A 23,240-nucleotide genomic window follows, 5' to 3' on the forward strand; every position below is an offset into this window, starting at 1 on the left:
TATGCCAGTATGTTCTTTCTATACATTTTAGTGTGTTCTAAGCACCTGCATGTAACCATCCATGTTACTGATTCATGTTTATTTGTTCTTTAAAGATTTAAAGCGATGTTTTTTTTTTGTTGTAGTTATGTGCGCTTTGTTTTTCAATTGTCAGTGTGTTGCTTGAAATTATGTAATAAAAACAAATATTCAATAGTGAGTTTAAAGTGTGTTCCTTTACCCTATCTATCAATGCCATGAATAATAATTTGTAAAACTGCATGTATATAAAAACATAATGTAAAAAAAGCCTTGAAATCTGTCCCAAATGCACACTTTTACCACTCATGCACCCTTATGGACTTGCTGACTGGCGCCCCATCTGCACTCACTTACATCACCAAAGTCTGCACTCAGAGGAAGACCGCAAGTGTGGAGGGTGCCTTTTGGGGCAGGGCCTAAAATGTTTTGTGATTGGATCACAAAAACCACATACAAATGTGGTCAAAAACGCATGTGTCCACATCACATTTGAGGTGTAAACGCTAATCCATCCTGTATGCTTCCCGGCAGCAGTGAGGCGCCACCCCTCACCTGTCAATCAACAGCTGCACTAAAATAAGAGTTTAAACTTTGCCATTTACGAGTGGCTTTAAAAGGAAATAACCATCCGATCAGAACATTTTAAAAAGCGGATACATACACAATCACGAGAGCTTCACGGATCTTCTTTAGTGTGTCTGATATCAACACAGATGACAAGCTTGTACACCTGAAGCTCCTTTAATACAGGTAATCCACTAAAACAGTGGAGAATTCTGCTTGAGATTAAATTTCAACCGCATCTGAGAGAAACAGAGCAACATTTTTTTTTTCACGCTTTCTATGCCTTTTCTGACTTTGTTGCGCTTTAATATCATTTAGTAACACAATGACATAGTGATTGATGTATGTAGTCATGAAACTGAGACCCTCCCCTCCAAATCCAAACACAAGTGGTCACAGGAGATGCATTTAAGTGACCAGGTGTAAACAGCGATATGTGCCACATGTGATCGGATAACCCAAGATGCATCGTAATACCAGGTGTAAACGGGGTAGATGTGTCACCATATTTGATTTAGGCTCTATGCATAATTTTATTTCAGAGTGAATGTTTTAAATTTCGGTCTGTTCATCATATACTGTAAAGTCATGGTATGCATTCACAAGACTTGGAACAGTCGCATGGACTACTTTTATAACACTTTTGGGTGCTTTTTTAAGCTTTAAATTAAGTCATCAACTGCTATTTTATGAAAATCAGCAATCATAAAATTCTTTATAATATATTATATTTGCTTTTCATATGGTTTAGAATAACATGAGTCAGTAAATGATGACAGAATACTAATTGTTGGGTGAACTATTCCTTTAATGGAAAATAAAAGAATGGAAGAGAGGCAGATGGACACAATGAGAGGGACACACAGACACTTAGGTCTTGATAAAATATTGAGCCTCAAGTCCTGGGTGTGCCCCACACTGAATAAGTGATAAACCATCCCGGGCTCCTGTGTCTTTGATGTGTGGACACCTGTTTGTCTGGCGTGCTGTAAAGCGACATGGAGACGTGGAGCTCAGTGATGTAATGATGGTGCCTACCGGTTCCTTGAACTGTGCAGTGAATTATAGAATGCACATGAGGCCACACAGACTCTGACCTTTTCTATTATCTGCCTTGGTTTGCTCTTTCAGGAAAGACCAGAAAAGGTGCATCTTAACACTAGTGCCAGTGCTGTCCACAGTCATAAAAAAAGGATGGTTGTGATAACACACTAGAAACACTGTGTGAATAACAGTTGCATAATCATAACACATATTTTCCACACTTTACCACCCCCGATTATCCTACAATGGTAAGGTGCAATGTATGTTTCAATTTCAATGTAGAATGTTAACAACTCATATATGATTATGAAAACACGACAACTAATCCTGTGGCCAAACAAGTCAAGTAAACTTTCACTGGTCTAATGTTGCTCAGGAAAACATCTCCAAATATGAGGGCGAGTAAATGACAGAATCTTTCTTTTTGAATGAACTACCCCTTTAATGCAACTCAAATCATTGACTATTTCCTGCTGATGCCTCATGTTTTTTGGCCCCTGTCTGCCTTTAATCAGTTGAGCATGGCGAGTCACTCTCTCTCCATGTAAGGCTATCTTTCTCAAAGCTCTCTCGGTGGAAAGTGAACCTTCCCTTGGGCCATTCTATCTTTAGCGCTTTACTTCCGTCATGTCATGTCTTGTCACCGGAGCCGGTGGCAGGCCTTCAAGCTGGTATCCACACCTTGCAGCCACCCAATCTCTTGCTCTTTAGTACACAGGAAAAGGCTTTTTGCCTGCTTCCTGTCTGTCACCCCTGCATGCAACCTTCAGTAACATAACACCAGGTAGCACAAACACACATTTAGATATAAAAATACCCCTCAATCAAGCATGCACACACTCAATTTTTTTATCATTATTATATTGGTAGTAATAAAAACACAGTTCCACTAGATAAGGTTTCATCGTCAGAATTTGATGCTTAAATATTAACCAAATAGCAAATTGAAAGCTCTTGCAATGCACTGTGAAATGATTTCATCTCTACAAGCGATCAGTGTATTAAATGAATGTTCCAGGTTTAATACAAGTTAAGCTCAATCAACAGCATTTGTGGCATACTGTTGATTAGCACAAAAATGTATTTTGTTTATTTAAAAATGGCAAAAACCTTGGTTACGGTAAGGTACTTAAAGCAGGGCTGGGAATAGGGCCCAGCTTGGTATACATTAAAATACCAACCGTTTCAAAAGTATAGCCACAAGACAAACATTAACATGATTTTAGTATGAATATTATTAGGTGTGAATGGCCCCAAAAGCTACTAAGTTACATCTTTTTGTTTCGCAACCACCAATTTTGTTGTTCACAGAATTTAAGGACATTTTTATTTTCAATGTTTTGTTGGCAAAACGAAAAACCAAAATGCGTGCGAAGAACAGCCTGACATATTGAGCAGTCTGTACTTTCGTTCCCCACAACCTCATTTTCATTTGCGTCAAATTAAATATGGCATCTAACCTGACACCGTGTTTACACCAGACACGAGCGGCACATCACGTCACATCAAAAGCAATAGAACCCATTATAATCAATGATGCTGTCTACACTGGAAGCGTCCGTTGTGGCATGTCATGTTACGCCAACAGTATATGAGTGCCCCATTCCATTATATGCTGCACGCGCTGGCACTACTACTGCCAACAACACAAATAAACGGTTTAGGACATTTGTCTCAACACATCCAGTGTAGAAAGCCTCAAGCCATTGTGTCGCGTCAACAGACATGCCAGGGTGTGACTAAGATCAACAGACAGAGACAGTTAAGGCTTGGTAACATTTACCTTTGCACTGTGAAATGTTGTGAGAAAAATACAGTCATCTCAATGGGAAAGCACACAGTCAGGAATTTTGCCTGATGAACTTCCGGTTGCGAAGAATTTCCCTACATGAATTTCGTATGGGGTTCAAGCTTGATGAACTTTGACAGGCGGATTTGCAGCATTGACCAATAGGACTTGGTTTGGCTGTGACCTTTGTGTGGGCAGTTCTTTGTACATACACTCACTGAGAACTTTATTAGGAACACTATGGTCCTAATAAAGTTCCCGAAGTGGTCTTCTGCTGTTGTAGCCCATCCGCATCAAGGTTCGACGTGTTGTTAATTCTGAGATGCTATTCTGCTCACCATAATTGTACAGAGTGGTTATCTGAGTTACTGTAGCCTTTCTGTCAGCTTGAACCAGTCTGGCCATTCTCAATTGACCTCTCTCATCAACAAGGTGATTCTGACCATAGAACCGCCACTCACTGGATGTTTTTTTGTTTTTGGCACCATTCTGAGTAAATTCTAGAGAATGTTGTGCATAAAAACCCAGGAGATCAGCAGTTACAGAAATACTCAAACCAGCCCGTCTGGCACCAACAATCATGCCACGGTCCAAATATCTGAGATCACATTATTTGCATTGCACTGCTGCCACACGATTGGCTGATTAGATAATCGCATGTATAAGTAGGTGTACAGGTGTTCCTAATAAATTGCTCAGTGAGTGTACATACACTGAGTATACACAGTAGACAAGGAAATAATTTTAAGAAGCTGCTTGGCAAGTAGTTTTTGCAGGTTTCGCATGCGCTTAACATCCGCCTATGCCTTCTTCGCTAAAGCTAAAACTTGTCCATGCATTGAGTGCTCTTGGTCCATTGGGGTCATCATGGTGCTTTTGTTGCTATTTAGATGCCTTTGGATTTGCTCATGTTGCCCAAGCATGGGTGCATTCAGATCTAATGCAGGGAGTCAAAAAGGACAGACATGCTGAGGAGTTCCACCAATTAAAGACTGCACACACATACTTGAACTGAATCCAGAGAGATTCAGTCAAGAGGAGGTGATGGCAGGAAGCGTCACACAAAAAGGCGCCACAGGTCATACTTGTCTCTGCCGTCCACTTCCTCCTGTCTCTGCTCCCACGAACGAAAGGCAAGGAAGCAGAATGAGGAAACTCTGACCTGAGGGACAGTGTAATGCTCCGGGACAGATATCGGAGTGTTTCCCCGCCAGTGCACCTTGACAGGTCAGATCCAGGAGGGCATCCTGGACCAGACTGAACCCACTATCATTTACTCACCCTCATGTCGTTCTTTGGCATTTTTGTGAGTGTTACTAAAAGAATAGTTCACCCAAAATCATATTGCTTCAGAATATGTGGATTAAACCCATTGAATCGTATGGATTACTTTTAGAATGCCTTTATGTGCTTTTTGGGGCTTGATAGTTTTGATACCCATTGATTTGAATTGTATGGGAAAAAAAGACCTCCTACATTCTTCAAAATATCTTCATTTGTGTTCCGCAGAAGAAAGTCATTCGAGTTTTGATAGGAATGAGGGCGAGTAAATGACGAGGGAGTTATCATTTTTGGGTGAACTATTCCTATAAGAGAAGCCGCGTTGTCCAATTCGTAAACAAATTGTTTATTCATTTATTTATTTTTTGTTGGATATTTTCAATAAATCAGTTGATTCGGTACACAAAAGTTGTCTGAACGTTTCATTCACAAAATGCCTCACTGCTCGCAAATCATTCACTTCTCTCTAGAACTCTAATGTAAATGCCAAGGAGAGCTACAGAGAATTGTCAGTGAATAATGGCTCATCCAACTCATAATATTTAATCCAAATCTATAATCTGTCTTCAGAAGACTTGGAATATATACAGTATCACATACAAGTGGTATGGACCACTTTTATGATAACTCCATAGTGCTTTTGTGTCCTTTCTGAAGCTTAAAAACAACTCCAGTGCTCATCTTAGTGGTGGTCAGTGTGAGTGCTTGAATATATTGAGTTGTGGTGATCATGGGAGACCTGGGTTTCAAGTCCTGTCCTGGTCATGTTTCCATCCTGCTCTCCTCTCCCTTAAAGGAATATTCCGGGTTCAATACAAGTTAAGCTCAATCGACAGCATTTGTGACATAATACTGATTACCACAAAAATTTATTTTTGATTGCCTGCTTTAAAAAAAGGAAAAACTTGGGATAGAGTGAGGAACTTACAATGGAAGAGAATGGGGGCCAAATTTTGAACATTAAAATGCTCACTTTTTCCAAAAGTATAGCCACAAGACATGAACAATATGCATGTAAACATGATTTTAATGTGATAAAATCACTATAGCCAATTTTACAACTTCACTGCCATCACGATGTAATGTCAACAAATCCTAAAACCATAAAATGACTATAAAAATGACAATTTAAAACAACGTTACAGTTAAAATAATACATGTTTTAACAGAAGAATTAATGTAAGTGCTTTTATAAAAATATAAGTTTTACATTTCTGCATTTAAACCCTCCAAAAATTGGCCACACTCACTTCCATTCTAAGTGCCTCACTGTAAACCTCCACTGTTGCTTTTTTTAAAGAAAAGTAAGGACATTATGCCACATATGCATATAACTTCTTTTGAACCCTCTCGCTCTCTACTACTATGTCTATCAATAAAATGTAGTAAAGGTCCAGTGCCCATTTATTGTAATTATTTGGAAAAGAGTAACATTTCTTAAAAGCAGCAGAACACTGTACAAACTGTCTCCTTTTGTTTTGCATGGAAGCAGTGGCGGACTGGCCACTGGGAGAACTGGGACTTTTCCCGGTGGGCCGGCCGCGAAATGGGGCCGCCGCGTTATGCAGAACATGCCACAAAACGGTGCCGCGATATGCAGAAAAGGACAGCAACCCCCCACCACCCCTCCCTTTTGGGACAGTTTCTATATAAAATCCCAGACCGAATTTTCTTCCCAGTCCGCCCCTGCATGGAAGAAAGAAAGTCATATGGGTCTGGAATGACAAGAGGATGAACAATTTATTTAAAGATCTAGTAGATCTAGCTAAAGATTTGAGGGATAATATGTGTGGATCAGTCTGAATGAAAAAGACTGAGCGTGTGTGTCTAAGTATGCTTGGGGGAGGTTCTTAATGCAGTACAGTGTGTAACATACAGAATGGACAAAATGGAATAGAGGGAGAGAGAGAGCTAAAGTCATAGTGTGGAGGAGTCTATTATTAGGCTGTGGCTCCAGCAGCAAAGTGAGGTCACATCAGAGCCCAGCTTTAGGCACGTGCATGTGTGTGTGTGTTCGGTGTGTTTTTGCTTTCACGCTCAAGCAGCTCCACATAGCTAGAACCCAAGAGTTAAAAAAAAAAAAAAAAAAACGAAAGAGAGGGATAGAAAGAGCCAGAGAAATAGACATCCTGTAAACATGCAAGGCACCAACAGTCTGTTGTGTGCCTTCTCACAGCATTTCCTCAATCTGCTTATAAAGCAGAAAATGCAGCAGTTTGCACGGGAGCATAAAGAACATTCACATAATTATTAGATCGGATTAGAATAAGGCCCACAGTTATCACACATACGATGTTGCGATGTATTAATTAAACAGTAAATATGGAAAAGATGCTTTGTGTGTTTTCTGTTTTGTAACCATCTTGGCTGAAAACGATGACCTGCCACAATAATGGTCATCCTGTGCTCAGTCCACAATGATCATTTTCAATACGATGCACAACACTTGCAATTGAACAGAAGTGGACTGAGTACACAAAACCATATTAATCTGGTAATATACTAAATAAAAGATGATGAGACAAGCAGTGATTTTTTTGAAAGAACAACGTGAGACAGCTGACTGCAGGTACAGTATATGCTTTTCAAAGAGGGCTCCTTTGTAATTTTTAAACATTAGCTGATATATATTGCCCCCAAGTGGCTGGACTGAAAAATTCTGACTTCATTTTGTTTCAGCCCTGGATTTGCCACATTGTCACACATCTGAGACAATTGTTTTATCTAGGTTGTGTGCATTTTTTCTGCCACATGACTTTCATTTTATGACTACTCAGATAAATATTATATGCTCCCCACAGTAGCTACTTTGTTCAATTCATGCATGTGTGTAGGTTTTCCTTACCAAAGTAATCTTTATCTTGCTTTGTAAGGTACCAAAGTCACCAAAGTTTTACCCAAGTCACCTTAACCTTGGTATCGAAGTCACAACTCTATTCTTTGCAAAACTGTTTTGGGAATGGGACAATATGTAATATGAAAAGCACTATACAAATACTGGTAAATTTAACTGAATTGAATACAGCTTTTTCAATTTGGCTGCAATGCAATAACCAGCAGGTAAACACATTTTTAATGCCTAAATATCCAGCAGAGAAGAATTTTGTCTTGATTTTTAAGTGTTAAACTGAGCGATCAGATCTTACCGCTTTTGAGAAGAAAACCCGCCCTACTTCTACCACTTGACGATCTCCAGACTGAGTATCAGCAACAATGGGGTTAACAATGGGTTTTGTTACGCTTAGTGAAGAAATCAATGTATCAAATAACATAACTGAAACCAGTGTGGGCTGCTACGTCACAGAGCAAACCTATTGACATAAATGTGTAAACAACATTGAGGTCGCACTAACAAGCCTGAATTCTCACATAGAGTATTGATCCATAAGGGACATTGGGTATTGTGGTGCCAGTGCAGTTGTGAGCTCTGACCTCTATTGTGCCGTTCTGGGCAGAGAGTTGGTGAGGTGATCGAGGGTAAATGTCTATCAGGTGTGGAAGGGGATCTGGAGTGACTCGCTTGCTGTGCCTACTTAACAAATCTCTGTATTTCAGCGAATCAAAGTTGGTCTTCCACATCAGGACCTGAAAATCAAATGATCAGCATCCAAATGAGTGACATAAACCTGAGTAACCAAAGTCCCTTTAACCTTGTGCGACCCCGCGTACACATAATTGTATTTTAGCTTTGCTATACACCATGCATAATTTAAATTCTTTTAAACCGAATGATCTTAGTTCAGGAGATTCTGTGCTGTCAGTAAAGGGTTGAACTTTCAATGCACGGAGTCATGTGGCAAAATAACATGGTGCTGACCACAGCAGAGTTTGTCTTTTGGAGAAAAGCTAATAAACCTACATCTGTTAAGAAACCTAATTATGTTTTTACATTGAAACCTGTTTGAGTCAAAAGATTAGAGTTTGTAGTTCCATTTTTAAAATGTGAGCGATTTATCGCGAAATGCCACGCTGCTAAACACAATGTACACTAATGTGTACTTAAATGCATTTTTTTACTTAGAAATCCTATATTTACTGTGCATTATCACACTGACAATCAATGGGTTCACCCAAAAGCTGAAAAATGTTGCTTTCAGAGGCTTTATATGGAGTTAGGATGAAAATAAGGTGCATTTCGAACTATTCTGAGACCAGTGCAGACAGACAGCACATTGGAGGTTAAGTCATTCACTAAATACAGAGCAAGGGAGCATCCTATAGCTTCAAGCTGCAGATGATGTTTGAACCAGACATGGGACAATGGTAATCAGTATGTAGATTCAGAATGTATAATGTATAATTTTATTTTAACATGGTTGGCAATGACTGGATGATGCTGGCCATTACTTTGAATCAGAATTATGCAAATTTCTGATGTAATGACTATAACATCTCAAAAACATGAATAACCAACACTCCTGGATTAAAATTTCCACATATGTTGCCTTTAGTTTTTAGGAAAACTATTTGCTCTAGAATGTTTTTTTTTTTTTTTTTTTTGCTTGTTTATTAGGGGCTACTAGTTACAAATCAAAAAGGGAAATGGAAAATGCACACAGCAGTCACGCTCGGGTCTCAGGAGGTTAAGGCAAGTCAGTTCACTTGGTGGCCGTCTTGGAAATGTTCCCGGGCAGTTTTTTTTTTTTTCTATACAGGCAATAGGTATCCAAATTTGGCTTTATCTATTTGGGGAAAGACCAAAATCTCCAAAACTGTCAAGATTATGTTTCAATAACATTTTTCAAATCAAAAATCAAATTTGACAATGGTATCCTACAATTTTCTTCTTTAGCTCATGTCATGCAACAAACTGTATATTTCAGGTCAAACTAATGCATATGCGCCTTTAAGTAAACTGGCGATACCTCTATTTTTTTATGATGAATATAATCTCTGCTTACCTGAGAATCAGCACCCCCTGATGCAAACAGATCTCCCTCTTGAGAAAAAGCCACAGCCAACACTGGACCCTGAAAGCAAAAAACTAACTTTTTTTTTAATGTTTTAATATAAACATTAACATTTATATATTATCTGATGTAATGCAGCTGCACAGACACGGCACTCTGAAGTGATGGGCATTTCATTTTACAAAAATATCTTGCTTCGATTCCTCCGCCCTCCTTTACTTTCCTTGCATCCGTTCCTCGTTTCCTAAGCTAGGAAGCAAGGAAAGTAAACGAGGATGGACAATTTCAGAAATGAGAAGCACCCCAGGTCTATGTTGCAAAATACACACATAATTAAGTGTTCAAGCTTAGATTCAAATTCTACATACAGTAATTGTTAACAAGAGGGAGACACCTTGTGGCCATGGAGGGTGTAGATGAGCCTTCCCTCCAGAAGATCCAAGACCTTTACTGTGCTGTCACTGGAGCCACTGATCAGATAGTTTCCCGATGGATGGAAGGAAAAGCTGTTCACTCCTGCACTATGAACTGCAAGTCAGAAGTGAGAACAAATTGTATTCAACTATAAACAATCTTTTGGGGTGCAAAACCCTCTCATTATATATTCTATTACCTCTGTAATGCTGAAATAGTTTGTTTGTACGAATATCCCAGATTTTTAAAGTGTTGTCCGCTCCTGATGATGCAATGCATGTACCGCTAGAATTGAAGTCCACAAACGTTGCTGACCTAAAAATACAGTTTAAAATGCCAGTAAACTCGGTGGCACCCAAAAAATTAAAACTAATTTATCAAACTCAAAAAGATCTCACTAGCAACACTAAATAAATTATCACCCGCCGTAGTCTGTGAAAATGTTGATGCACTGACGTGCGGATGTATCCCAGAGGCGAACTGTCCTGTCATCACCACAGGAAGCAACGAGACGACCGTCTGGTGAAAACCTGACAGGCACAGACACACTGGCAGTGAGAGAAATACCACTTTATATCAAATAAAAAATTTTCCACCATCGGTTTAATCAAAAACCAGCACAAAACAAATATATATATATTATATATATATATATACACACACTGGTGGTCAAATGTTTGGAATAATGTACAGATTTTGCTGTTTCGGAAGGAAATTGGTACTTATTCACCAAAGTGGCATTCAACTGATCACAAAGTATAGTCAGGACATTACTGATATAAAAAACTGCACCATAACTATTTAAAAAAAGTCATTTTTGATCAAATCTAGACAGGCCCCATTTCCAGCAGCCATCACTCCAACACCTTATCCTTGAGTAATCATGCTAAATTGCTAATTTGGTACTAGAAAATCACTTGCCATTATATCAAACACAGTTGAAAGCTATTTGGCTTGTTAAATGAAGCTTAACATTGTCTTTGTGTTTGTTTTTGACTTGCCACAGTATGCAATAGACTGGCATGTCTTAAGGTCAATATTAGGTCAAAAATGGCAAAAAAGAAACAGCTTTCTCTAGAAACTCATCAGTCAATCACTATTTTGAGGAATGAATGCTATACAATGCTTGAAATTGCCAAAAAACTGAAGATTTCATACAAAGGTGTACACTACAGTCTTCAAAGACAAAGGACAACTGGCTCTAACAAGGACAGAAAGAGATGTGGAAGGCCAGATGTACAACTAAACAAGAGGATAAGTACATCAGAGTCTCTAGTTTGAGAAACAGATGCCTCACATGTCCTCAGCTGACAGCTTCATTGAATTCTACCCGCTCAACCCCAGTTTCATGTACAACAGTAAAGAGAAGACTCAGGAGTGCAGGCCTTATGGGAAGAACTGCAAAGAAAAAGCCACTTTTGAAACAAAAAGAAAAGGTTAGAGTGGGCAAAGAAACACAGACATTGGACAACAGATAATTGGAAGAGTGTTATGGTGTTATGGATCTTAACCCCATTGAGCTTTTGTGGGATCAGCTAGACTGTAAGGTGCGTGAGAAGCGCCCGACAAGTGCTACAGGAAGCGTGGGATGCAATGTCAACTGAGTATCAGGACAAACTGACAGCTAGAATGCCGAGGACCTGCAAAGCTGTCATTGCTGCACATGGAGGATTTTTTTAATAAGAACACTTTGAAGTAGTTCTGAAAAAAAAATTCAAATTGTAATAGTAATTTTTCACATTATTAATGTCCTGACTTTACATTGTGATCAGTTGAATGCCACTTTGGTGAATGAAACTACCAATTTCTTAACAAATTCAAAAATCTGTACATTATTCCAAACTTTTGGCCGCCAGTGTATATATTACACACATAGACTTGTACCTTGCACAGCGAACCCAGTTGGTGTGCTGGTTAAGAGAATAGAGGAATTTCTTCCGTTCAACACCCCACACTTTCACAGATTTGTCATCTGAAGCCGTGACTAGCCTTTGGCCATCACTGGAGAAATGAACACTTCGAACGCTTGCCGTGTGAGCTTTGAACACTGTTGACTCTCCCTTTCTGTTAATCACACATACAGTTGATCATGGGTACACTGAGATCTGCCTTTGAGACTAAAATTAAAGGAAAAGAAATTCAATAATGATTTGGATCTTTTCATGTTCTCTGCTTTTTCAATTCGCTAATGTCATGCTCTTAAAGGAATAGTTCACCCAAAAATGAAAATTTGCTGATAATTTACACATCCTCAGGCCATCCAAGATGTATCTGAATTTCTTTCTTCATCAAAACAGAATTTAAGGATTTCACTTCAGGCCTCCTCCTCTAAACAATGCAAGTGAATGTCCTCCATTTTTTGACGGTCCAAAATGCATATTTAGGGTGCATCAAAATAATCCACACGACTCCAGTCGACAAATAAAGTTCTTCTGAATGCAAACAATTGATTATTTTTAGAAACAAAACAATACTTATATACTTTTTAACTACAAATGTTCACTTCTGTATGTCTCTGTGATGTGCGCTCATGATAGGGATGACGTAAGCTCGTTGGTAAGGTCACGCATCACATGGAGGATGCAGGAAGCGCGTCATTGTTTACATGAGAAACTTGCACAGACCACAGACAAATGCTGTTCACAAACCAAAAGAGTCCAAAACAATTTCAAAACAATATATAAAAAAATAAAAAATAAAAAATAAATTCATTTCCAAATAATAATAATTTAAAAAACATTACTGCAGTAAATAACCATATTTTTTTTCGGAGCAATGCCGTTGCATTATCTACTTGTGCTTTTTCTTTAGCAGAAATATATAGGCTATATGACTGTCAGGAATTCAAGCCATACAAGTTGTAGTTAGTGAAACCAAGTGCGAGAGCGTTTACTGAGATTCACAGGATTTACAGGGTTTACACAGTGAGATCAATGGTATAGGTGATAACACACAGAAGAGAAGCTTCACAAACTTATTTATGCAGGCAGTGATGAGCGAGTGATTTGATTGCAGGTGTGGTGAATTAGAAATCGGGTGATGAGGAGCAGAGAGCTGAGGGAGGCGTGACAATGACAAAGTTTTCACACATACCTGAATTCGCTGGAAAAACAGCACGGGAACAGTCGATGAATTCAGATATCGACCCTTTGTTTCTTTTGATGGTCTGAAATCCACAGGGGTAAAATGTTCACTGCACACCCTCCAATATTTGAGAGAATGTAGGGGTGTACTGATATCCAGTTTCAGTGCGATAAGCCAGAGCTTCAATCGCTCATGATCATGTATAGGCAATCGATGAAAAGTTAATATTTTTCCCGGCGTGCATTTTCTTTGGGGTTTCTGAAGGTTGAAGCATCCAGGATACACACGCCAAATGACCATTTTGAACAATACACTTATACAAACACAAATCTACAGCAAAGACAATTGTACAGCGCTCCTTCTCTTGTAAACAATGACGCGCTTCCTGCCTCCTCCACGTGACTTGTGACCTTACCAACGAGCTTACGTCATCCCTCTCATGAGCGCACATCACAGAGATGTACGGAAGCTAACATTTGTAGTTAAAAAGTATATCAATATTGTTTTGTTTCTAAAAAATAATCAATCGTTTGGGTCAGAAGAATTTTATTTGTCAACTGGAGTCGTGTGGATTATTTTGATGCACCCTAAATATGCATTTTGGACCGTCAAAAAATGGAGGACATTCACTTGCATTGTTTAAAGGAAGAGGCCTGAAATGAAATCCTAAAAGTCTTAAATTCTGTTTTGATGAAGAAAGAAACTCAGATATATCTTGGATGGCCTGAGGGTAAGTAAATTATCAGCAAATTTTCATTTTTGGATGAACTATTCCTTTAATACCTGTTCTCCTGATTTTTATGCTATTTTATTCTTTTTATTTTATTTTTATATAACTTTTTCTCAATGTGTGTATTACTTTTTATTCTTATTTCATGTTCTTAATTGTTTTTGTTTTCTTTATGTATCTTGTATTTTCTTTAAAATGTATATGTAAAGCACTTTGAATTGCCATTGTGTATGAAATGTGCTATATAAATAAACTTGCCTTGCCTGGCCTTAACACATAATAAACACATAACAGCAAAAACAATGGAAAGCTTGAGAGAGGACATCCGTTCTCACTTACATGTTGGGTGTCCACAGTCGAACCGTATGATCTCTGGATGAAGATGCTACCAAAGAACCACTTGGAGAAAAATTAACCCCTGTAATGACATCTGTATGACCCACAAACCTGAATCCCCTGGCTTTGGGAGTGAGGTTCCAGATCATCAAGGTCTTGTCACAGGAACCAGTACCTGCAAGAAAAGATACTGTTAGAGAAGAGAAGAGAAGAGAAGAGAAGAGATATTTGACATACCCAGCTGTTTATTATTGGGGCTGAAGTCGGCACTGGTAACAACATCTTTATGTCCTTTAAAATGTCCATGAAGGGTGGGATCCTCCTGAAAAGTATGGCATCATAAAGGATAAGACCTCACTGTTTCAAATAAATCTCATTTTGGACAATGTGCAATGATGCAGTGTTATTATCGTTAACTAAATTGAATTAAACATTTTCATTAACTGAAATAAAAATAAAAACTGAAATGATTGGACAAAACTCCAAAACTAACTAAAATGAAACTAAAACGACCTCAAATTAATTTTCGTTTTTGACACACATGGCAAAGTGGGACACTTTTGGATATGTCACTTTCTTGGCACTTTGAATTATGATCCAAATGCCATTATACCTTCATAGAAAGGGATGTCTCCTACCTAAATCAAAAGCAAAAATGAGGAAATACTCAATACTGGGAAAAAGACCCCCTTTAGACCAAATCCCAGATTTTTTTCAGGCAGTACTGGTAAAGTGGAACAGAGGAAAAAATGATTCTATGGAAAATATTACAAAATTTTTGGGAATGAATTTTTATGAAATTATTGTGAAATGAGCACTTCCACACATCCTGATGTAAAATCTTCAACTTAAAATCTCAAAAAGATAATTGTTTACTTCCCAAAGATTAGTTTAGTAATAATTTTTTTAACTCTTTAAGGCAATACATGGGATCAACTGGGATCAAACTTAACTGTCCCAATTTAAGCTTTGTCCCAGGTTACCCATATTCAAAAAAATTTTATTTTCCACCCCTTTTTCTCCCCAATTTGGAATGCCCAATTCCCAATTCACACTAAGTCCTCGTTTGTGGCGTAGTGGCTCGCCTCAATCCGGTGGCGGAGGACGAATCTCAGTTGCCTCTGTGTCTGAGAACATCAATCTGCGCCTCTTTTCACGTGGCTTGTTGAGCGCATTACTGCGGAGACGTAGCGCCTGTGGAGGCTTCACGCTATTCTCAGCGGCATCCACGCACAACTCACCATGCGCCCCACCGAGAGGGAGAACCACATTATAACGACCACGCAACCGGGCCAATTTGGTTGCTTGGGGGACCTGGCTGGAGTCACTCAGCACGCCCTGGATTTGAACTCGTGACTCCAGGGGTGGTAGTCATTCTCTTTACTTGCTCCCCCCTCCTCCATGTATTCAATTATATGCTTAAAATATGAAAACATGAGGCAGTGAAAATGCATGTTAGATCCAGAGTACACAAGACTTCTCTCTCCATCAGAAGATATCCATGTATCAGAGTTCTGTCTGATATCCAAAACCAGTCAACATCAACAGCTTATGTTAACTTACTCTCCTACCAGCCCAAGAGTCAGCAGGGGGAATACAGAAGAAGGCAGGAGACGAAGTGATGGTAAAAATGAACAGAGTTTATTGAATAATCTTGAGAGTTCAGTCTATAGGTATGCGTGCGAGTACTTCAAAACAACGCGCGAGACATTCAAAACTACAATGGCGGACTACAGGACTGTGTTTGTGCCGCTCAAGATTTTGAGTTTATTGACGCTTCTCCAGCAAAGTAATTGTAGGAAAAATGCAACCTCATCGTCTCTCCAGACAAAACTGCTCGATGCTTCTGCCATCTTCATTCACCGCTCTGTGGAAGAATGCTTATGTGCGCAGGCGCGTAGTGTTTCTTTACAAAGTTGCATCGCAACTACTGGCCTGGCATGCACAATACAGCGTTTTTAGTCGTTTTCGCGGATCCGTGTGAACGGGGATCGTTTTGACAACGTTGTCGTCTGTACGCGAAACTTTTCCGTTTTTAGTACATCGTTGTTGTGTAAACGTACCCTCACTCACCACACTTTTCGCCACATTAGCAGTGTCGCAAAGAACGAATAAAACTAAAAGCTAGCTAAAACTAATAAATAATGTTCACGTTTGCTCTTTAAAATATCTCTACTATGTCCTCTTACCATTACAGAAGCCATTATTACGGAAAAGGTCTTAAAAGTGCTTGCATTTGTGGGGATTTGTTCTTGTTCTTAAAAGTAAACAAGTTGAACTCCTTCATGTTGAGCCACTTCCCATCTGTCAAACAAGCCGCGTGTTACTAAGACTAAACTAATCACATCCCGAATCATCGAATCAGCGGAGACCTAAAATGCGAAAACATTTCCTGAAAATCCCGTTAGAATCTAATTATTCACGTGCATTCACATCTTTTAAGGAAGTTCCATAAAATAGTTAGGTTGACAAAGCACTGATATACACCGGGGGTAAAAAAATAATAATAATATTTTTTTAATCATTGTAATCAATGGAAACCGTTCGGCGGTAAAAATGCAACAGAAGGTATATTGGGATTAGAACTAAAATTTGCACGCTTGACTAGAAAAGGATTATACTCGCTGTGCACTTATGCAACTCGTCCAAATGTTACAATAAAATATATTCAAACGAAAATAATCCTCACTAATTACTAGAAAAAATACATTTTGGGCTGTAAAATCACTTCATATGTAATTAACACGTCGAAACCGGCTATCTATGTCACTGCAGAGCTGCAGGTGGATTAACCCTGCATTGGAAATATCGACGTTGCTTAGCAACATTCCCAAACCTAAGATCATAGGACTCAACATTGACGTCGTAAGAAAAGCGTCACCGATTGGATAAACAAATCAACCGTCCAATCAGCAAATTCGTTGTTCAAAGAGGCGACTCTCTGAGTTTTGATTTTGGTGGCTAACGTTAGCCGCCGTGCTGCTGGAAGATGTCGGTGAAACGGGCAATTGGAGATTTTGAGGTCAGTGTTTTCATTTTTCTGCTATATATAATGTGTAATGCAGTTTGCAAATATAATGTGTAATGCAGTTTGTAGTTTACAATATTGTGAAAGCTAGCTCAGGGAAGTGTTTGTCAGAGTTGTACAATGTATTTATCAATGTATTAGTGTTAATCAGTTCTGTGGCTTGCCTGTCTGTTTTTATTCTCAGTACTTGAAGAAGAGGATTCCACAGAACACCAAATTTCAACATGTAAAAACACGGCTTGATACAGGTATCCTTTCTTTTTCTTTTTTTTTTTTTTTTGGCTAGGTTGCAGTCTGACAAAGTACATGGAGAGACTAGAGGAGGCAAGAAAAAGTAAGTCATCCTGCACTATAATGTAACTGTGAGTTTTACTTAAGAATATTGTGCCTTCAAATACACTTGTTGTAATAACAGAAGATGCCTTGTCCTAATTACAGTATATTAACTTCCTTGATAAGAAAGGCAACTTTGTCCACATTTGGTCATTTAGTTACAGGTTGATCTCTCTGGTTTCTCAGGGATAAGCAATGCTTGTTCCTTCTTTTGGCTACATAAACAGAGGATGGTGGTTTGCACTGTAGATTACAATAATTCCTCAGTCAGGCTGTTGTCTGTAGTGGAGCTAAGAGGCATAACCTCATCCAGCAGTGTCACTTGGCATCCTACAGTGGGGTTTTTTTTTTAGTTATTTTTTTTTTTTTTTTAGTTACTTGTTAGGCTGGACTCTGTATCAGGAGTTGCCTCATTGAAGATACGTTTAGAGTGTCTAGCTGTTATCAGAATGGAGTTTGATATTTTGGGAGTGAATTTAAACTGTGTCTTTAAATGACAATGAGGTGAAAAATGGTAACGCTCAGGATCCAGGTAAGAGATTATACTAGTAAAAAGCAGAAAGATTATTCTCCTTTGCATCATTTGAAGTACTCTTGTCTCTTGTCAAACAAAAATCTTTGTTTGTGTTCAGTCGAAGAAAGAAAGTCATACACATCTGGGATGGCATGAGGGTGAGTAAATTATTTTGTCCAAGTCCAAGGTCCAGTTGCAGAGGAAGGGGCTGATGCCAAGATCAGTGAGCTTGGAGATCAGCTTGGATGGGATCACAGTATTGAAGGCAGAACTGAAATCAATGAATAGCATCCTGACATATGTGTTGTTTTTCTCCAAGTGAGTCAGGGCGGAGTGAAGAACTGAGGCGATAGCATCCTCAGTTGACCTGTTGACCAGTTTCCCCTACCCAGTTTCATCAATGCTACAAAAAGTATTCATGTAGTCCTAACTCAAAAGTTGACCAGTTGGCGAACTGATATGGGTCCAGTGTTAGGGGGCAGGCATGTTTTCAGGTGGGAGAGGACCAGCCTCTCAAAACACTTAGCGATGATGGGAGTAAGAGCAATGGGGCGGACATCGTTGAGGGCCACTGCAGCAGCATGTTTTGGTACTGGTACAATGGTGGCTGTTTTGAAGCAGGTGGGGACAATGGCCTGGGCCAAGGAGAGGTTGAAAATGTTGGTGAAGACATCTGCCAGCTGTTCTGCGCAGGCCCTGAGCACTCGGCCAGGGATGCCATCAGGGCCAGCAGCTTTATGTGCATTCACTCCGCTCAGGGTGGAGCACACGTCACTGGTGGAAAATGTGAGCGGCAGATCATCAGGTGGGAGCTCAGCTTTTATGGGTGGTTCTGTGTTTCCATGATCAAAGGGAGCATAAAAGGTGTTCAGTTTGTCTGGGAAGGTGGCATTACTGGTTGGGGGGGTGCTGTTCGCCGGTTTGTAATCTGTGAGGGCATGGATACCTGTCCACATATGTTGGAGGTTATTGTTCTTAAATTTGTCCTCAATCCGCAGTTTGTAATTGTGTTTGGCTGCTTTAATTCCCCTCTTCATATTGGCCCTGGATAAACTGTAGGCTTCCCGGTCACCAGATCTGAAATCATGAGAGAATTATCTTTTTTGGGTGAACTAATTCTTTAACTACTATGTACTAACATTAAAATACAGACAATACAATGTATTTATTGTGTAACTACATGTTGTTCTGCAAAATTCTCACAATATTCAAATTTGCTGCTACTGAGGTTGAGATACAAGTAGGTGTATGGTAAGGGCAGGGTTGGGAGGGTTACTTTTGAAATGTATTCCACTACAGATTACAGAATACATGCTGTAAAATATAATTTTTAACGTATTCCGTTAGATTACTCAAGGTCAGTAACGTATTCTAAATACTTTGGATTACTTCTTCAGCACTGGTAGATTTTTTCACTTGTTTTGACTATAAAAACTCTGCCAGTACAGTAAGACAAAATACACATGTTAAAAATATATTCTCTGAAAAACCTAAATATCTTATGCAGTGTTGTTTCTAAAACAAGATCAATCAAATTGATCTTGTTTTAAGGATTTTGGGATATTTTTACAGGAAAACAATAAAAATGTTTTTTATCAAGAATATGATTTTTGCCCTAATATTAAAGGTCTTACTGGTAACATGTGCATGTAAAATGGCTTGAAATAGCATTTTAGCTTAGCGTAAAGATGATTATTTACACAAGGTTTATTTCTATTTTCTCTGCTCCAAACTTACTTCAAACTTCTCAGTCTGCTCGTATGAATGTAACACATCATAAGAAAGTGTTTCACCGCTGTTCAAATGCACTTTGGATCGCATCATTTATATGTGTAAATGTTTTCCATCTGAAAGGACTAAATATTAAATGAAACAAATGACAATAAAATGCAAAGTAATCTCTTCAGTAATCAAAATACTTTTTGAATGTAACTGTATTCTAATTACCACTGATTTAAATTGTAACTGTAGTGGAATACAGTTACTTATATTTTGTATTTTAAATACGTATTCCCGTTACTCCCCAACACTGGGTAAGAGTTAGGTTAAGGTTAGAGGTAAGGTTAACAATGTAACTACAGATGTAATTTAATGCAGGTGCCTTAAATGTATGTACAATGCAACAACATGCACAGTATGCACAAAATAAGTACATTGTATCAAATGCTTAAGTACATAGTAGTTAATGACACCTAATGTAAACTGGGTCCATGATTAAAAAAAGATTGATGCTATAACAGCATTATTTCAATAAAAAGGTATTGTATGATATTTGTATGATACTGTTAAGACTGTTGTCTAAAATCTATGATGATTGTATGATTGTGACAATCAAAAGTTAAATGATTTGTATTCATTTTTTTCAGGCAAAGCTTTGAAATAGTCCTACCTGGACATCCTCAGTCATAACTTGATAATTAATGTGATTGCATGCCAGGAAAGCTCTGACAGCATGGAGACTGTTGAAGGGTACACAAACATCCACAGGCAAGGACTCACGAATGGGCTTCCTCTAGAAATCCAGCTGAACATTGGGACAAATATATGGTAACACTTCATATTACATTAAAACATTTTAAATAATTCTAGTAATATTCAAGTGACACCTTTTATTGTAGCAAATCTTTAAAAAAAAAAAATCAAATTATGTCTGGTCTTGACATGAGACTACCCCAAGATGTCCTTGTTCAGAGAGCTCCTTCAGGAGAGTGATCTGTGCCTCATCTTTTGCAGTGATCCAAAGAACCTGGCATCTGCAGCGATATCAACACAATCTTTAATAAACTTCACAGTTCTTTCCAGGGCTGTGCAGGTGTTGTGGTTTGTGCAGCACTGCTTTAAAAAAAAAGAAGTTCAATGAACTTAATTAAATTGAGGAAAACTTTTCCACGCAATTATATTACATTTATCCAACAAAAAATAATTGGTTTGAACTGACTTGTTCTAGTTCTAGTTGTACAAACTTAAATTCATTTTGTCAGACCAACTAGATAAGATCTAATTAATTGTCTGAAGTTGGATTAATTTTATTAACTATTAGTATGTGCCAGGCAAGCAAGTGTAATGACAGTGAAATTGTTGCACTGTCAGTTTGATAGCAACTGCTTATAAAGCTCAGCAGCACTCAAATCAAACATCACCGAAAGTGAGTCCATCCTCAACCTAAGAACAAGTGCCAGTCCTTTTAAATCCCAATACAATACAACATTAAATATGAACAAATCTCCTCCTATTCTTAGCTTACTCAAAAATGCATAAAATAACACTTAAATTCAACATTTGTTCACTTCATCCAGTCACCTGCAATGCATGCTGAGAAATGGAAATCCCCTACCCAGTTTCATCAATGCTACAAAAAGTATTCATGTAGTCCTAACTCAAATTGATTAAGTAAACTTCATTTTTATAAATGTAATTGGTTAGAACGTTAAGTCAAAATTTTCTAGAATTGTGTTGCTTTAGTGTTTACACATTGTCCTGCATTGAGCGTCTGTAACAGCAAATGAGGAAGGATTACTAAAAGAGGTAATTTGGCAAGATTTCTATAAGTTTAGACTGAATAAAATAAATACAATATTCCTTTCTCTCACTTTTATCATGCCAGTGATTACCCTTCCATTATCCTGTCCATCCAAACCTCTGGTGAAGGATTGTTTTATGCCTTTTAGAATCCTTAATTTTTTACAATCTGTATCTGATCCAAATCATAACTTGGGTCACACACTTGATTTGGTTTTGTCTTACGGTATTTCTGACCACTATTCAATTGTATTTAACTCTGTCTGTTCAGTTCCTCCACCCACTATCTCGTAGTCTTCATATTTCTCATGGGGCATTCATTCCTCTGCTGGTCAATTTACTGACTACTACCAGGCCCATTTCTCAGACTCTCTGTTCACTGGTCTGGATACTGAGGTGCTGGTTGAAGTTTTTAATAAATCATGTTCTTCTGCCTTAGAATTTGTTGCTCCTGTTAAGGCCAGGAGAGTTAAGGGCAAGAGTGCCGTCAAGCCTTGGTTAAATGACTACACCCGCACTCTCAGACAAGAGTGCAGAAAGGCTGAGTGGAAGTGGAAGAAAGACAAACTCCAGGTTTCATGTGACATTTTAAGGACTTGCTTAAATAACTACCAAAAATCTGTGAAAATGGCCAAATCAAATTTCATCTCTAAATTAATCTCAGAGAATGCAAATAGGCCCAAAGTGCTGTTTAAGACCAATTACTCTGTGTTACACCCTGCTTCTGTTGCCTGTCCTGATGTGTCCACTGAAACCTGTGAGAAATTTCTTACATTTTTCACTCAGAAAGTCCAAGAAATGAAGGCCTCTATTCAACCTGCAAAATTCTATTCACCGCTGGTATTCCAGCCACTCAGCTCTCTAATTTGCTTTCAACCAGTCTCCTCATCCCACCTTGTTGATTTAGTTTCTAAGATGAAGTGTTCAAGTTGTAAAATGGATGTACTGCCTGCTTGTCTTTTCAAAGATGTCTTTGAAATGATGAGCTCTGACTTATTAACATCTCTCTAGCAAATGGGGTAGTCCCAGCTAGTTTTAAACTTGGAATTTTGAAATGCACCTCGATCCCACTGTATATACCAATTACATGCCTATCTCCAAGTTGCCATTAATCTAAAATATTTTGGAGAAAGTTGTTTATTCACAGTTATACTCATAATTGAATTATTTTAATATCTTTGATAAGTACCAGTCTAGTTTCAGAACCTTACATAGTACTGAATCTGCTCTTCTGAAGGTCACTAATGACATTTTGCTCTCACTTGACTCAGGACCAAGTGCTGTTTTGATTTTATTGGATCTGAGTGCAGCATTTGACACGATTGACCACAAAATACTTTTAAACCGGTTGGTGTGTATGGTTGTGTGGCATGGGGGACGTGGTCATTTGCCTGTCTGTGGGAGAGGGAAAGCGGTAAGGCTCGTCACCTGGGTTGTAATTACTCTAACACCTGTCTCTTATTATAGTGATGGCAGAGGGAGACCTTATAAGGCACGCCAGAGCGGGAGTGGGAGAGAGAGTGGCAGAAGGAAGTGGTGTCTGAGTATCTGGCCACATCATATTAAGAGACTGTATTTGTTTAGTTCTTTTGAGATACTGGAAGCCTTTGATTTGAGTCAGCTGCTGAGAGCCTGTTTTATTTACCCTTGTGTGTGTGGAAGTGAAAATAAAT

At 38.6% G+C, this 23,240-nt stretch overlaps 1 protein-coding gene and 1 long non-coding RNA gene across 6 annotated transcripts in view; one reads left to right on the plus strand and one right to left on the minus strand.

The window, feature by feature from the left end:
* LOC127436264 (POC1 centriolar protein homolog B-like) overlaps nt 1–16,490 on the minus strand; it is a 68,437-nt gene extending 51,947 nt beyond the window's left edge. For 2 of the 4 annotated variants that reach the window (XM_051690312.1, XM_051690310.1), the window contains exons 1-9: nt 16,363–16,490; nt 14,411–14,495; nt 14,177–14,348; nt 11,908–12,087; nt 10,446–10,553; nt 10,223–10,338; nt 10,004–10,137; nt 9,601–9,669; nt 8,132–8,284 (exon numbers count right to left, since the gene is read on the minus strand). In XM_051690312.1, coding sequence (XP_051546272.1) covers nt 8,132–8,284; nt 9,601–9,669; nt 10,004–10,137; nt 10,223–10,338; nt 10,446–10,553; nt 11,908–12,087; nt 14,177–14,348; nt 14,411–14,495; nt 16,363–16,377 — 1,032 coding nt within the window. In that variant the 5' untranslated portion in view covers nt 16,378–16,490. Of the gene's footprint in view, nt 1–7,845; nt 7,924–8,131; nt 8,285–9,600; nt 9,670–10,003; nt 10,138–10,222; nt 10,339–10,445; nt 10,554–11,907; nt 12,088–14,176; nt 14,349–14,410; nt 14,496–15,736; nt 15,877–16,362 lie in introns of those variants that run through there. The other 2 variants (XM_051690313.1, XM_051690311.1) reach the window with 2 other exon arrangements.
* A 573-nt stretch (nt 16,491–17,063) lies between these two features.
* Nucleotides 17,064–23,240, plus strand: LOC127436271 (uncharacterized). 2 transcript variants are annotated; one of them, XR_007896356.1, is made up of 4 exons: nt 17,064–17,195; nt 17,386–17,449; nt 20,415–20,595; nt 23,035–23,240. It is a non-coding gene; the product is annotated as an uncharacterized LOC127436271 (long non-coding RNA). The 2 variants fall into 2 exon arrangements; XR_007896357.1 differs by lacking the exon at nt 17,386–17,449 and adding an exon at nt 17,488–17,535 and having other exon boundaries at nt 17,097–17,195.

This window comes from Myxocyprinus asiaticus, chromosome 46, assembly GCF_019703515.2.
Source record: "Myxocyprinus asiaticus isolate MX2 ecotype Aquarium Trade chromosome 46, UBuf_Myxa_2, whole genome shotgun sequence".
Classification (NCBI taxonomy): domain Eukaryota; kingdom Metazoa; phylum Chordata; class Actinopteri; order Cypriniformes; family Catostomidae; genus Myxocyprinus; species Myxocyprinus asiaticus.